This window comes from Sylvia atricapilla, chromosome 22, assembly GCF_009819655.1.
Source record: "Sylvia atricapilla isolate bSylAtr1 chromosome 22, bSylAtr1.pri, whole genome shotgun sequence".
NCBI lineage: Eukaryota > Metazoa > Chordata > Aves > Passeriformes > Sylviidae > Sylvia > Sylvia atricapilla.
In genome coordinates, this window is record NC_089161.1 from 158133 (window position 1) to 174810 (window position 16678).

Here is a 16678-nt window from a genome sequence, read left to right on the forward strand (position 1 = left end):
AAACGTGCCTGATGAGACCTCTGAAGCAAACTGAGGCACTCTCCTGGCTGCTCAGCCACGAGCAAAAATAATCCCTAAGGAAACCTCTTCACCCCACCACTGCCCACAGCCACGGGACAAGGACTTCACCTCCCTCAATTCTGCACTGACCCCGTGGTTCCCCACCTCAGAAACACCTCCACCCAGAGTTAAACACTGCAGGACTGAGAAACCACCACCACAGCAGCGCTGAGAAATGTGCAGTGGAGCACAGGAAATGGGGAAATGGGGAAAAGCAGCTGGGAAATGCCCAGCTCTCCCCTTGCCTTGGTGGGCCTGGAAGGTTTTTAACTGCAGCAGCTCTGGGCTGAGAGCAGCAGGAGGTTTAACTGATTAACTACAACTTTATCAGGGTGGCTCAGTACAGTCCTAGGACACAACCATCACACTGAACAGGCTACAACAGCAGAGAGAGCACTGGTGAGTGGAGAGAGAGAGAGAGAGAGAGAACGGGGGCAGTTGTGCACCAGCAGAAAGAAATGACCAGCAGGTTCAGATGTCCTTTGGTGGTGTCACCCTCTGCTCCGGGAAAGAAAAACTCCGGCAAAAATGGGGAGAAAAAAACATTAAAAAAGCTGCTCTGTAAGCAGAGCCGAGTCCATGAATGGTCACTGTGTATTCCTCTCCTCTCCCTGGTGGGAAGCAGCCAGCAGGAGTTTGCCCTGCAGGGACTGTGGGCTTGGGAGGCAGCAAATGTCACTGTCCTTGGACCCTGCTCATCCCAGAGCAGTCAGCTCCTGAGGGACACAACACTGGTGTCATTAAAACAGCTTTTGCTTAGAAAACCCCAAACCTAAAACAGTCAAAGAGAAAAAAAAAAAACAAACAGACTGGTCTTTGCAACACAACTTAATGAACAGCAAGTTGCCAAGTTCACTTTTCTTAAGAACTGATCAAAAGGGAGGCCGGGAAAAAAGCATGTCCTCCCAAAGTATGTGCATACAAAATTCTGGCTGCACTGGTCTGAGCCATGGAACATCTTTTAAAAAGAGATTTTTAGAACAGATTATTTCTCTGAACTTTCTGCCCAAAGTCTAAACCAAATGGAGCTAAGATTAAGTCTCAAAAGGTCGCAGGAAGGAAGTGTTTTATGGCCACACTGAAAATGAACTCTTGAAAGGTGGCATCCAAAGAGCCAGCGGGGTCCAAGGGACATCTGAGCTGCTGAGAAACCCAACTCAACAAAATCAGCTGCAGAACAGAGAGATGGAACACGAACAAAAACCCCCAAACAACCAAACCAACCAAAAAACCAAGAACAGAAACAGTCATTTGCAACATTATCCCTGCAAATCCCTTTAATGCTTATTGTTGATATCAAACCAAATTTCAAGCTTTTACCCATTTGAAATTATTGATACCCATCATTCCCTTTAATTAAAGGGATAATTATATATATATTTTTTATTAAAAAATCAACTCTGTATTCTGTCAATACCAGGTAGGAATTCACAATTTGTGATGTTACTGAAAATCAAGATAAACGTTTCTGGAGTTTGTTTTGTTTTGTTTCTCCCCTCTACCCAAAAAAAGTTATTTACAGACTTAAAAAGCCATGCTGCAGAACTGAGCTCTCTTTAAAATTATGAAGATTTCCTACAATGTATTAAAATAAAAGTAGATTTTTTTTATTATTATAGCACTTGGATTCAGAGCTTGTTATGTCACCTACTTGCAATCCTTGTTTTTTTTTTTTTTCATTACCTATAGATGCATTGAGTGTCCCTTCACGCACAGTGACTTGTGTTGTGAACCTGATTCTAGCACCTACTGAAAACAAGCTAGTAAGAAAAGAAAAAGGAAAGAAAAGCAAAAAAAAAAAAAAAAAACCAAGATTGCAGGAAGTTCTCTGAATATTCCACACAGTCCTGTACTTCCAATAGGCTTCTGAATACGTTTTCATGCAGGGAGACCCACACCAGTCTTGAGAAATCTTCTCTACAAATGAACACTATGCTGATAAGTCTCTACTTGTTGGGTGGTTGCTTCTGTTTTAAATATATAAAGAAATCTTTATAAGATATTCTTTTCCTTTTGTAGCTCTTCTTGTATGTAAAAATGTTCCACTCCTTCCCAAGGACTGGGGTTTCCATAGCCAGCGTTACAAATAAATAATTTATTACAACTGTTTGTCACCTTCTTTTTTCAGTCGACTGCAAAGAGAAAGAAAACTCGTTTTAACACAACAAAGGAGGTGTCAGACACAGAGGCAGCTCTGCCCTCCTGCTCAGGGGCTGCAGGTGGAGAGCTCAGAGCACTTCACAGTGCCCTCAGTCATTCCTCAGGATCCACTGAATTCCTCAGGATCCACAAAGCCCTGCCACCCTCTGCTGTTCTCCGGGAAGAGATGTGGAAGCAGCAATTGCACTGAGTATCCCAATAAAAACCCCAACCAGAGGCGATTCTGCAATGGGGGACTCAACTCCTCCCACCCTGTGCCAGTGACCTGGACCTCAGCTCCCACCTGCCCAAAGCAGGTCTGAGCACAGCTCCACCTGCAACCGCCTCAGGGCCCAGCACACGGCAAGAGGGGCAGAAATTCAGACAGAAGAAGGAAATGTGGAGAAACACGACGGAATTCCCAGCTCCCCGTGAGCCTTGCCTGCAGTCTCACCTGTAATAATCTTCCTGACTGGGTAGGTGCCCGCCGTGCATGTGAGGGTGCCCGTGCAACCACTGCTGCTCCATGGCCAGTCTCTGCAGCTCTGCGGACTGGGCGTGCATGGCCTGCAGCTGGTGGGCTGCTGACATGGGGGGTGGAATGGCCCCAGGCAGATCCCGAGGGTAGGGAGTACCTGGGCGACAGAAACCACTGTTACACTCCTGGTTTCCTTCCTCTTCGTCCCAGCAAACCACCGCAACCACCCCGCTGCCCCTCTCTGAGAAACGCTGAAGCCCGCAGGAAAAAGCCGGTGTTTGAGATCAAAGCCAGCCCTTGCACAGGACTGTAAACTGCTCTCACCAAAGACTGGATGTCGGAGCATTTCATGCTCGTGAGGTGGCTGCCCTAGCAATGGGTTGGGGATGGTCCCAGGTGGGTAGGGAAAACGTGCCAGGTGGGGTCCAGCTGCTAAAGGATCCACCAGTGGATGAACAGGTCCTGCTGAGCCTGAGAGAGAGGAGAGAAAGCGTCCATCAGCTGCCTGGGGAGTGCACAGAACTGCCAGGGAGGGGAACACCAAGCCTCAACACTTCCCTCAGCTGCTCACAGCAGAAACGTGGGGTCATTTTAACCTCCGCTCACCCCAGCTGAGGAGACACAGGGGTCAGAACAGCCCTGAGCACCAGTGGAGCCACCTGGAGCAGCATCTACCCAAGAGCCCCTCCCTGTGTCTGAACCTGGCAGAGCACAAGGCCAAATCACCTCCCAAACACAGAGACTTGGCAGTGAATTGGCTGGGAGGGACACGGTACAAGCCGTGGTTTTGTCCAGAACAAGTACCTGGGGAGCATCCAGCCTCACCTGCACAGAGGTGCTCAGTGACTGACTCACCTGGCAACACAATCCTTGTACAGACACAGCCTACATCAAATTCCCTCTGCTGCCAGGGGGTTTGCAAACCTGCTGCAACTGAGCCCACCTGAGAATTCTGCAGTGAGCCTCAGCAGCTGCCAGGTCCTACCTGCAAGCCCCCAGCCCTCCAGAAGCTCCCACCACCCTGCTGCTCTCCTTGCTGGACAATCTGGCCTCTGCACCAGCACTCACATCCCCTCCAGCTCCCAAAGTGGGCATCTCCCACATTTAATGGACACTGCTCCAGGGCAAAGAACGCTGCATTTGCTTGCACAAACACTGCATTAGTAGCTGGACACCAGAATCTGCATTTAAAGTATTCTGACATCCCCCTGTCCCCCTAACTTGGCAGCTGCAGCACCTGGTCTTTTCCAGTCTGTCACCAGAAAATGTGGAAATTTCTGCTAAACGGCTTCATCTCCAGGACTCCAGACCTCTGGAGTAGTGATCATGTATCTTGCTTCAGAAATGGGCAAGGCACAGATTAATTTCTGAGACTATTAATTATTACAACCGTAAGGTGCTGCTCTAGGCCAGCAGTACTTAAAAAATCCAACCCACAACGAAGCAGCAAACATTTCACAGTGAGAGCCTGAAGAAAGATCACTGTGGTGTTACCACTCTGCATCACTCCCACAAAAAGTAACTGCATTTCACTTATCACAACCTGACAGAGCACAGAACCACAACGTGGACATGAAGACAGGGAATTTGAGTTCCCAGGTCAGAGTGGGAATTTGCTGTTTGGTTCCCAAGTCAGAGTGGGAATTTGAGTTCCTGGGTCAGAGTGGGAATTTGGTATTTGGTTCCTGGGTCAGAGTGGGAATTCGCTATTTGAGTTCCCGGGTCAGAGTGGGAATTTGTATTCTGTTCCCAGGTCAGAGTGGGAATTTGCCGTTTGGTGTAGGGTCAGAGTGGGAATTTGCTATTTGAGTTCCTGGGTCAGAGTGGGAATTTGCTGTTTGGTTCCAGGGTCAGAGTGGGTATTTGAGTTCATGGGTCAGAGTGGGAATTTGCCGTTTGAGTTCCAGGATCGAGTGGAAATTTGAGTTCCCGGGTCAGAGTGGGTATTTGCTGTTTGTCTCCCAGGTCAGAACGGACCCATTCCGAGCCCTTCCCTCCACAACCGCCAGTCTCACCTTGGTGTAGGGGGTCCTGCTGGTGTAGGTGTAGATGCGAGTGTATGTGTGAGTGCTGGTGGTGGTGAGGGGTGACGTTGAACATCTGCAGCCGTGCCAGGGGGTCGTTGGTGAGCGAGGCCATGCGCTCGGCGTGGATGCGCTCGGCCGCCAGCCTGTCCGGGTAGCTCATCTCCGGCCGCAGCTGCGGCCCCGCCAGCGCCAGTCTCTCCCTCTCCAGCGGGTTCAGCCCCGGGTGGAAGGAGGCGAAGGGGTGAGGCCCCGCCGCGGGTGGGATAGTCAGCGCCCCGTGCCTGGCGAAATGCTCCATGGGGTTGGTGGCCGGGTGCAGCGCGTCCAGCTCCGGGGGCTTCACCTCGAAGCCGGGCTTCATCCTCTCGCGCAGCTCCCGCTCGCGGATCTCGCGCTCGCGGATCTCGCGCTCGCGCAGCTCCCGCTCGCGGATGGTGGGGTCCACGTTGTAGAGGCCGGGCATGTGGTAGGCCAGCAGCGGGTCCGTGGGGTTGAGGGGCACGAAGAAGGGGTGGTTGCGGTTGGTCGGGGACATGACGTGGGGCCGCGCGTACTCGCTCAGCGTCCGTAGCGCCGGCGTGTCCGGCCCGATGTAGGGCGGCACGGCCGCGATGGTGGTGGGCGGCGGCTCGAAGGAGGGTCTCATGTGGGCTGGCCCGCTGAGCTGCGACTCGCCCAGACGGCCCTCGTGGGAGGAGCTGGACACCTTCTGCTGCACACAGCGGGGAGAGAGCGTGGGGTTAATGCAGTGCTCAGAGCACACACACAAACACACCGCCCTCCTGTCTGCAGCCCCTCTGCCAGGGACAGCGCCTGTGTGCCTGCACTGTAGTGCGAGGGCCACAAAGGTATTCACTGTGCCTGCACAGTGCTCTCCTACCGCAAGGTACATGTCAGCACTCGGCCTAGCTCTGCCCAGCTGATCTGGCCTCCCACAGAAGCAGAGCAGGGGCAGAACCTCTCCATTTCCTTTAAGAAGAAAACAGTCCCAGGCAGGTCGGGAGGTGCTCAGAGCGGGCTGGATTTCAGTCCATGCACACAGCTCCACGCTCTGAGACCCCTGAGAGGACTAAACTGCCCCTGGGGATCTGCGTCCTGCAGTCACCACCCAGGCCAGACCCAGCCATCAATTCCCCTCCCCAGCTCCAGGACTGGACCTACCGCAGCTCTTTCCGCTTCTCTCTCACGCTCACGCTCCCTCTCTCTCTCCTTCTCTTTTTCTTTTTCTCTTTCCCTCTCTTCCCTGGCTTTCTGCTCCGCTTCCCTTTTGGCCTTTTCGATGGCCTCTTCTCTCTTCTTGGCCAGTTTGGATCCTGCCAGAGGCATGAAGTACAGATCTGCCCTGGAGCATGAATTGTAGCCACGGTCCAGGTGCTTATAGAACCTGAAAGGAACACAAGAGAAAAGAGCTCAGCCCTGGGAAAGGTGCAAGAGTGTGGGATTTGAGAGCCGTAGGTCCAAACTAATACTATTCCAAACTCAGACCAAACACTACCAGCTTCCCAGAATGCCAGGAGAAAATTAACTGCACCATACTGGTCCACAGACAGTGGAGGATAAAACCAGGGAGAGCAGAGCACTGATGAAAGCTCCGTACCTGGCCGACTGACTGGCGTGGCTCGGGATGTCCACCACGGTGGGCTCTGGGGACGGGCTGCGGGGTGGAGGTGGAGGGCTCTCCGGCTCCTCAGCCTCATCTGGGACCTCCTCCTTGATCTGGATGGGCGGCAGCGTGCAGGCTGTCACCACGGGCACCGTCCCACTAGAAGCTGCTGACGTGGAGATGGGGGTCTGCAGAGGGATGCCAGGCACGGCGGGCGGCGTGGAGGTGGAGGGACACGAAGGGGGCGTGATGGAAGGGGGGCCCCCGGGCACAAAGGGGTGCTGCGAGAAGGGGGGCTGCGAGGAAACCTGATGGAGTCCAGAGGGAGGGTGGCTGGCAGGAGGGGGAAGGCTCTGGCTCTGGGTCAGAACGGGAGGCTGGGCTTGCGAGGACTGCAGCGGTTGGCTCTGAGGCATCAGCTGCAGGGGAGGAGGGTGCGCGGACGGAGGGTGGTGAGTGGAGAGCGAGCTCAGAGGCTTCAGAGCGGGCGGCGGAGGCAAGTTGGAGTTCATGGAGAACGGAGACGGCCCCGAGAGATGGGGAGGGTGCTTGTGGGCCGGGGCAGCGGGCAGCTGCGGGATGGGGGTGGTGGGGGGAGGCTTGATGTGAGGCATGGCCATGGGGGCGGGCGGCAGCGGCTGCTCGCGGGGAGGCTGCGCCTGCTGCAGCGAGGCGCCGCCGGGCAGCACGGGCTGCGTCGCCTGCAGCCCCGAGTGCGAGTGCGACGGGGCTGGCGTCTGGAGGGGCACCTGAGACTGAGCCGACTGAGCGGGCAGGGAGAAGGGCTGGGCGGGCCCGGCGTGGGGCAGCAGAGGCTGCTGAGCCTGCAGGCCGTGAGCGGCGGGCTGAGCCTGGCCGTGCAGCGGCGGCTGCTGCGCCGGCGGCGCCTGGCTCTGGGGCACGGAGCTCAGCGGCTGCAGGGGAGGGTGCGGCGACGGGAGCCTCTGCGGGTGCAGGGCGGGGGCCTGCTGGATGTGCGAGTGAGGGGCGGCGGGCTGGGGCTGCCCCGAGGGCTGGGACGCCGGAGGGGACACCTGGGAGGGGGCCGGTGCGGAGCTGGAGGCCGGCGGCAGCGCGGGCGGCACCGGCGGCGTGGGAGCGGCGGCCTGGGCAGAGCTGCTCGGGGCCTGCAGCACCTGGGGCTGCGCCTGCAGCACTTGCTGCTGAGCAGAGGAATCCGAGTCGCTCTCGTTGTCCTGGGGGCTGGGGATGCTGGGGGACGTGCTGCGGTTGTCCTGGTCGATGTCCTTGGGGTCACTGCTGCCCTCGTCGTTGACGCTGCGGCTGTCGGAGCTCTCGCCTTCGCCCTCTCCCTCCGAGGGGGAGTTGGGCCTGCTGATCTCCTGTGGGGAGAGCCAACGGTGGCCTCTGTGAGAGCACAGCAGGACGCTCCCAGTGTGCCACAGGACAGGTCTGTCACACGTGCTGTGCAGACACAGCTGCCCTTTGAACCTCACGGGGCCTAAACCAGCACAGGAACACAAAATCTCCAAGGGAAGTGCAGAGACAGCAGACCCAGGATCCCTCCACACTGCCCAGGGGCAATAGGAATAAACTGAAATACAGAAGGGGTCCTGCTCAACACAGCAAAACACTTCTTCACTGTGAGGGTGACCAGCATTGGAAATGATTTGTCTTGTGACAACTCCAGTGGTGGTCTTCTAACTTGTCACAGACAACAAAACCCCAATTTTAAATATTAAAAAATGGAGCAAAGGAGTGGAGAAGAATCCAGTGTACTCCTACGTGGTTGATATTAATATTAAAACAAAGAAAAAACCCAACTTCTGGACCTACCCTGTATCGCTCCACTGTTTCCAGCAGAAGGAACACATTGTAACACTGCTCAGTTTCCAGCCACAGATTAAGTTACAATTTGCTGTGGCTTAAACTGATTTAATATTTTCAGTTTGTTACAAGATTTGCACCCCTTCCCCACCTCAAACCATTCCTAAGAGGAAATTCCCCTCTGTGGGACTCACTTGAGTTTTGGATTTTTTGGCATTGGACCTGTCAGGCTCCTCCGTGTCGGACGCCGCCTTTTCCCGCTGCCTCTTGGAGTTCTTGAGAGGAGAAGACACCTCTTCTTTTATCTTCTGCCACGAAGGAAGCAGAACACAACAGTCACCAGGGGTGTAAATGCAAAAGTAAATTGAGTGTAGGCCAGTGCCACCCTCTTTAACACAAATGAAGGAGCAGCAGAACCCAGGAGTTGACACAGTCAGTATTAAAGAGAGATCCAACACACACCAAACTAGCAGGAAAAAGGAGAAGTGCATAAAGCATCCCCCACATGAAGGAAGGTTCTAAACAGAGCTGGGCAGGACCAAGTCCATCAGGAACTCACAGAGATCAGCTGGCCCAGGTGACCCTTCTAACACCAGTTATGAACTGGTGCAAGATGGAGCCACAATTTCTGCAGATGGGATAAGCCTCTTCCTGCTACATGAGAGCCTTGCTCTACCCTTGGTATTTTGAGAGGAGTATTTTTAGATCCCCTCAGATACAGGGCCAACAGTGAACAGCTATTCTGAGACTACTACCTTCTCCCATGGCCTGGAAAAGCTCTGTGCATCACATAATCACCTCACTTTAAATTCTGCCAAGTTCTCAGTTTTATAATGTGAAAACTTGCTCCACACTCATTTTGACTTTTTTTTTTAATAATATTTATTTTTAACTTGCTCCTTCTCAATTCACACTGCTCAATGGTAAGCCTTTCTGCTTCATGTGGCTTTGTTTCTTTAGAACTCTCTTGGAAAGGCACTTAATTCATTTGAACAGACTCAACTGTCAGCTTGCTCTGAACAATCAAGCAAATACACCTCCAGAAAAACAGCAGCAGAAGCAGACTCAATTACAAAATGCTCATACTCCTTTGTAAACAAAGATTAAGTACTACTTACAAAAAATCCCCAAAACTGTCTGCTTGTCTTAAACACAGCATTTCTGATCTGCATTACTCCCCTGAGCTTAACGCTTGCATTTGCATCCCAAACGGAGGGATTACTGCATTGTGAGAGCAGTAAGGTTCGTGGGGCTACCGGAGTGGTTTGATCAGGGCCATCCCTGCCTGGCCAGGCACAAAGCAGCAGCTCTTCTCAGCTGCCCCACTCCACCTCTGCCTTACCAACACTCAAAGGGTGTGTCAGCTCACAGAGAGATTCATCAGCATCCTGCGAGCTGCATCTCCTGCCCCAGAGGCCTGAGGAGCGCAGGCCCGGCCAGGAGAGGCCAGGGGAAGGGCTCACCTTGGTGGATTTCTTCACAGACTCAGCCTTGCTGTCGTTGCTGGAGGTGCTGGCGGCGCTGGGCGAGTTGCGGCCGCTGGAGCGCACGTCCTCGGCGATGGGGGAGGCACGGCCATCGGGGCTGGCCGCCTGCTTCTTCCTGCCACTGCGTAGGGTCGACATCTGGGGGTGACAGAGACTGTCAGTGCTGCCCAGAGCATCTTCTGGGGCTAAAACACACCCGGGTCAGCACAGTCCAGCCTCTTCTGGGGTGACAGAGCCTGTCAGTGCTGCCCAGAGCAACATCTGGGGTGACAGAGCCTGTCAGTGCTGCCCAGAGCATCTTCTGGGGGGACAGAGCCTGTCAGTGCTGCCCAGAGCAACATCTGGGGTGACAGAGCCTGTCAGTGCTGCCCAGAGCAACATCTGGGGGGACAGAGCCTGTCAGTGCTGCCCAGAGCAACATCTGGGGTGACAGAGCCTGTCAGTGCTGCCCAGAGCAACATCTGGGGGGGACAGAGTCTGTCAGTGCTGCCCAGAGCATCTTCTGGGGGGACAGAGTCTGTCAGTGCTGCCCAGAGCATCTTCTGGGGGTGACAGAGCCTGTCAGTGCTGCCCAGAGCATCTTCTGGGGGTGACAGAGCCTGTCAGTGCTGCCCAGAGCAACATCTGGGGGTGACAGAGCCTGTCAGTGCTGCCCAGAGCAACATCTGGGGGGACAGAGCCTGTCAGTGCTGCCCAGAGCAACATCTGGGGTGACAGAGCCTGTCAGTGCTGCCCAGAGCAACATCTGGGGTGACAGAGCCTGTCAGTGCCACCCAGAGCAACATCTGGGGGGTGACAGAGCCTGTCAGTGCTGCCCAGAGCAACATCTGGGGGGACAGAGCCTGTCAGTGCTGCCCAGAGCAACATCTGGGGGTGACAGAGCCTGTCAGTGCCACCCAGAGCAACATCTGGGGGGTGACAGAGCCTGTCAGTGCTGCCCAGAGCAACATCTGGGGGGACAGAGTCTGTCAGTGCTGCCCAGAGCATCTTCTGGGGGGTGACAGAGCCTGTCAGTGCTGCCCAGAGCAACATCTGGGGGGACAGAGTCTGTCAGTGCTGCCCAGAGCATCTTCTGGGGGGTGACAGAGCCTGTCAGTGCTGCCCAGAGCAACATCTGGGGGTAAAACACACCCGGGTCAGCACAGTCCAGCCTCTTCTGGGGGGACAGAGCCTGTCAGTGCCTCCCAGAGCAACATCTGGGGTGACAGAGCCTGTCAGTGCTGCCCAGAGCAACATCTGGGGCTAAAACACACCCGGGTCAGCACAGTCCAGCCTCCCAGAGCAACATCTAGGGGTAAAATAAACCCAGGTCAGCGCTGCCCAGCCTCTCAGAGAGCTGTGCCTCAGCAGAACACACCCCTGGCACAGCCTGGGAGCAAAAACCCGCAGCATTTCACCTCGTAACACTTCTTTCTTCAAAGCTCAGCTGGGCTCGAATGTAAAAGGAGGCAAATCTTTAATCTGTCTACTCACAAACATTTAGTGCTGATTATTTCCTCAGCAGTGCCTGTTAGAAATGCCATTTAGGAAGATGTTCCAGTACACAGCACAAACACACGGGTGCATCAGGCAGGAGAGGACCCCCAGGTTTCATTAAAAATACTCCATCTGTTGGCAGTCAAGGCCAAGGTGTAAACCCCCAGTCCCAGTGTGCTCCTGTGCTGTGCAGTAAGGGGTCAGTAGAGTAGATTTCAATAATTAAAGCTGTTTCCCTGCCATTTTGGCAGTTTTTTGGAGGACTGGCTACCAAAGCAGCAGTGGAGCCAACACTCCCCAGAAGTGGAGCCTCAGGAAGTATTTAGAATCAATGGTCACATCACCCTGTTCAGAAAGACAGAGAGGGGAGGGCAAGGAAACAAATCCATCTGCTGCTTTCTATCAGCTACACCCAACTCCAAGGTAAATAAACCACCCAGAGCTGCTGCCAGAGCCCTGACAAGTGCCACACTCCCAGCAAGGCTCCTGCTGCCCCACCCAAGTAACAGCTCAGAGCACAGAGGCAAAGCAGAGCTCTCTGCAGGGCACACACTGCAGCTCCAGTAACACGAAGAGGCCACATGAACAGCAGCATCTCATTTTTCGACACTCCTCCCCAGGGCGTAACTGTGACAGGATGCAGCTGGAAGGAGGACACGTGCCAGCACAGCATCTCTAATGCACTGTCAATGCCCCCTTACCATGACAGCCCGCTGCTAGTCATTACAGAGAAACAACACAGCTTGCAGGGACATTCCATCTCCTTTTTTTCCAGAGAAAGCCTCAGCAAAGCTCCCCTGGCACACACAAATGCAGCAGAGAGGCAAAAACCAGCCACGCTTTCAGGGCTCTTGCACTGAAGAGAGTGAAACCCACCGAGCCTCGACTCCGCCGTGTCCTCATGCTATGCTTCCCACTGAGGCCATCATCTTCCTCTTTCACGGGCTTGAACATAAAGGGTGGGGGGTCCACGGGCTTCTCGATGGGCGGCAGCTCCCCGTACTTCTTGAAGTGAATCCGACAGTCCGTGCACAGCAGGATGTTCTCCCGGCCGCCGTGGTGCCAGTCCTTGGAGGCTTGGGGCAGGGAAAGCAACACCTCAGCAACTCACAGAGCAGCCCAGCCCCAGCTCAGAACACAGGGAATTGTTAAAAAAAAGGTATGGCTGCAAAATCAGCTGCTTTTCTACGGGTAACAAAGTTGGAGAAGTTTCTGGAGAAGTCTGTCCCGTCCCAGTGCGCATCCTCAATATTCAACTTACAACCTGTGGTTGTTTAAGAAACTACAGCTCTGAGGCACAGAAAGAATTGTTATCTGCTCTACCTGGGAGCTCACAAGCAGCTGCTGCTCTCCAAAGCTGTGGTTTCTGCAAGAGAAGCGAGCTCTGAACCTCTGATTTCCTTCCCCATTCTGGGGCTCCCAGTTCCATCTGCAAATGCCCCAACACCAGGCAACCTTCAGGAACAGCCACAGGAACGGGGCTGATGCTCAGAGATCTGGTGCAGCATCTCAGGAGGTTTTGTGTGTGACAGGCAGAGCCCAGCACTGATTCATTATGTCCCAAATTGATTACACAGATTATGGATTATGCAGATTTATTCCTGTCTGAATGTCTACCTCGGGGCTCTCCTTTGTCACCGCAGTATTAATTTGCAATGGCAAAGCCTGATTAACTCTGTTAGGAACGCTGCATATTTTAGCTGCTTCACCCCCACAAACGGCTGTGGCAGCACGGGAGCTGCTCCTGCTGGCTGCAGCCACCCTCCCAGGCCCAGCAGAGGGGAGAAGGAGCAGGGACTGGGACATACTGGTGGTGAAGCAGTGGCGGCAGGCGTAGCCCTTCAGCTCCTGCTCGCTGTCCTCGCTGTCAAAGTCATCTTCACTGGCCGAGCTCAGGTCCACTGAGGGTGGGAGAGAGAGGGAAATGGGACAGAAATAAACACTCAGCAGCATTTTCTGTTTCCTCCTACTTAGCTAAAGTAAGCACGAAGTAAAATAGATTGTGACTGCCTATGCCCGCCCTGCCTTGCGTGGCCTTTTTTTTCTGATTTTTCAAAGTGAGCAGAACCAGACCTCATCCCTCTGCAGGTTAAAGGAGGATTCCAGGAATATGCCAAGGGATACAACTCCTGCAGCTTCTGATTCAGCACGTGGTACATTCCCAGGTAAAGCTGTCGTTCAAATACCATCCATGCTGAGTTCAAGAGGCTGTGCTCCAAACCCACAATTTTCAAGAGAAAAGGGATTTATCTCTAGAATCTGGTCAAATTTAAAACTTTTAAAAGATTCCACGAACAGGTCCTGTAGTGGTTTTTGTGGTTTTTATTTTGTAACCCAGCAGCAGAGGTGTTTGTGGGTGGAGGAATCAATGCTCACACACAATGGACCTGTTTGAAAAATGTGTTGTGATTCTTTTGGATGAGAGGCACTGAAGGATAACTAACACCAGCTCTCCTGTCCTTACTGCAGGGCTCCAAGTGTTAACCTGCAACACTGCAAAAATGTCATGTTTAGAAGAAGAGGATATGCAAAGGGTCCCTTTCCTTTGTGGCAAATTAGCTGATTACAGATCTGTGAGCTCAAAAGCAGCATCTAAACCACTGAAAATATGCAGACATCACAAAAACTGTACCTTACCTTCTAAACACCTCAGAAGTAAATATTTCCCTTTTGAGAGCACTGCATTTTTCTGGCCCCACCACTATAAATTCACAACATAACAGGGCTATAATTTGGCACAAGCAGGAAGCCCTCTGGCTCCTTCTGTTCCAATCTTTAATTAGAAGAGAAGTCCTTGATGCAGGAACAGTGTTTTTCTAAAGGCTCCAAGAGGATGTTTTGTACATGCAGGTTACAGTTTATGGATTAAAGCTTACAGATTCTCCAGTACTTGCCATCAGCATTTGTCAGCAACTCGTTATCCTTCAAATTAACACAGGGTTACATTTAATAGCTACCACTGCTGTAATTCCTACATTAATACTTGCAGGTGTTCAAACCCTGACTGCAGAGCTGACCCCAGGCTAGCACTTGGCTTTCTTTTGCTAAATGAATTTTTATTCTCATCCTGCACTCAGACCCATAAGGAAGGGTCCTCCCAGCCACAATCTCTCACGTGTGAGTTGGGATTGAGCTGTGGAGTCCAGATCCTCACTCCCTGTGCAGAGACCAGCAGTAAATCCTCCCAGTTCAGCAGGGAAAAGCTCCCAGCCCTTTCCTGCCCTTCCCTTCTCCCCTGGCAGGAATTCTGTGTGCTCACCACATCCTCCCCACCTGCCCACGTTCATTTTTACATCTGCCAATCTGCCCCTTTTCTCTATGAGGCATGTGGGTTCAGACAGACCGAGTAACCCTCCCAGGGTAACAAACCTTCCCCACATGGACAAAGGGTCCTATCCCCACATGGGACATGGGGAATTTGGGGAATTGCTCTTGGGTTAGACACTTCTGCTCCAGGCAAGGCCAGCGTTCCCTCAAGACTCCCTAAGACAGGGCTGGCTGCAGCACAGTCTGAGCTCCAGCAGAAGGCAGGGGTCACCCAGAAGGGTGGAAGGGATTTCCTTCCGAAGGCAAGGAGAATTCCCTTCCTTCCTTCCGTGTTTTCCAATCCCCGTTACTATAATAAGCCTGGAGAAAATACAACACAACACCAAGAAAAAGGAGTGGGGAAATCCAATCCCAGGGGCAGCATTTCCATCCTTACAGGATGCCTGAGGACTGCACAAAGCACTGGGTGATCAAAGCCACCTCGGAGCAGGAAGAACAGAGAGGGAACTGCCCCAGCTCCATCTCCCCGCCGTCCCCTGGGAGGTGCAGCACCCCAGCATCACTGCTGCTGCCTGCAGGCGCAGAGAGAGGGGTGCCCAGGCCCGGAGCACTCACAGAACTCGCTGGAGGGGGGCCTGGAGGGGGTGTTGACCGGCGTGGAGGCCGTGCGGGTTTTGATCCTGCGGAACACGGCCTGGCGCCGGTGCCGCCGGTGCGCGCGCGAGCTCGCCGCCTCCGGGGTCTTCTTCCAGTAGTAGTAGAAGGTGATCAGCTCCCCCTGCAAACACACAGCACGGGTGTTAGACCCCCTTTCTGCCTCCCCTGACCCTCTCTGTGCACACAGGGGTTTTTACAGCAAGAATCACCATGTGAAGAACTGTTTTGGTAAGACACACACACACAAAAAAAACACCCCTCATTATTTTTTGCTTGTTTTGCAGAGGGGGGAATAAGTCAATGAGTGCTTTTTCACTCCTCCCCTAGGAAAGGAAAGAGGTTGAATGCTTTTTCACTCCTCCACCTGTATGCTGCTGGTGGGCAGTGCTTCAGAAGAGGGTGCCCTTGTGTCACTGTCAGCGTCCCCTGACACCTCTGCTCCTCAGCTGTGACAGCTTTAATAACCACCCCAACCCGGCCACAACTCCTGCTGCCCACAGAGAGAACAAGGCTCAGCCCAAACAGGCCCTGCTGTTTTGTCAGCCTACATTCCACAGACAGCAATTGTGTAAGGAGCCGAGAGCTGGAGTAAAAACATGTTCAACAACAAGTCGATAACCGTAACACAACCCTACCACACTAAATCGTGTTTTAATTTGAATATATATATCCACAACTAAATTAATTAAGCAGTTAAAAGAGCACACCTAGAGAAATGAGTGATAATTTCACAGCATAATGAATCTGGCTTACAGTCAGGAAGTGCAGCAGCTGCCATTCAAACCTGCGGATGCAATGCTGAACCAAAGAACAGCATGTGGTTTTAATCTCTTTTCTCTTACTTTGAAACCCCATCATTTCCTGGCGACTTGTCTGCCTCTAAGGTAAAAGGTGTTGTTGCTTTCAAGTTGCAAGAGGAGGAAAACGGAGAAGTTCTAACCAGCCCCTTGAAAAAAAATCAACATCAGAACAAACATACCTGAATTGCCCACAAAAAGGGTTTCTTTGAACTGTGTTTTATGTGATCAAATAACCTCAGCCTGCTGCCTCCGTGGGGAAATCCTGCAGCCCCTGCTCCGGGCAGAGCAGGAGTTAACTCCAATAACGACCCTGCCTGAATCCAAACCCTCCCCAGGGCCCCAAACAAGCAATTACAGCCACAACCAATACCTGCACCGCTGAAACACTCCAAAGACAAAGGGAGGATGTTGTTCTAGACATTAACTGCTGACATTTAAGGCACTTAAGAATTTTACCAGCGCCTCATTTAAAAATAGAAACCCCAGAAGAAAGAACACGACCACAACGGTGATTTCTGGCAATAGACAGAGCAGATCATTTTTAACCTGATGATGCTGCTGATCCCCACCACGGACCCGGACTATTGTTTGTGTTTTATAAATTAAAATAACACATATTCAGAGTGATGGTCGGTGAGGAGCAGCCAGTGGGAAAAACGTTACCTACAATTCTTGATTTTAAAAGACTAGAATTCTACTAAAAATATTAAAGATGTGTTTCCTGCAGAGACTCTGAGCCTGGCTGGGGATGAGCACGTACACCAGGGCAAACTGTGAGCCCTGCTCTGCTCCTGCCTGTTCCCTGCACGTGTTTGCTTTAGAAATACCATTTCCCTGGCTCAAAGTCCAGCTGTTTGTCCACTCGGGGATATGCCTGTGCCAGGAGCCAGGCTGGG

General features: G+C 52.9%; 1 protein-coding gene across 1 annotated transcript in view; it reads right to left on the bottom strand.

Annotated features, from left to right (window-relative positions):
* Positions 1 to 1319: 1319 nt before the first annotated feature.
* RERE (arginine-glutamic acid dipeptide repeats) overlaps positions 1320 to 16678 on the bottom strand; it is a 68904-nt gene continuing 53545 nt past the window's right edge. The window contains exons 6-16 of the mRNA XM_066334535.1: positions 14941 to 15103; positions 12867 to 12959; positions 11935 to 12134; positions 9559 to 9720; positions 8290 to 8400; positions 6302 to 7650; positions 5866 to 6088; positions 4693 to 5416; positions 3002 to 3148; positions 2654 to 2834; positions 1320 to 2192 (exon numbers count right to left, since the gene is read on the bottom strand). Of these exons, the coding sequence (XP_066190632.1) occupies positions 2159 to 2192; positions 2654 to 2834; positions 3002 to 3148; positions 4693 to 5416; positions 5866 to 6088; positions 6302 to 7650; positions 8290 to 8400; positions 9559 to 9720; positions 11935 to 12134; positions 12867 to 12959; positions 14941 to 15103 (3387 nt within the window). The 3' untranslated portion in view covers positions 1320 to 2158. The remainder of the gene's footprint in view (positions 2193 to 2653; positions 2835 to 3001; positions 3149 to 4692; positions 5417 to 5865; positions 6089 to 6301; positions 7651 to 8289; positions 8401 to 9558; positions 9721 to 11934; positions 12135 to 12866; positions 12960 to 14940; positions 15104 to 16678) is intronic.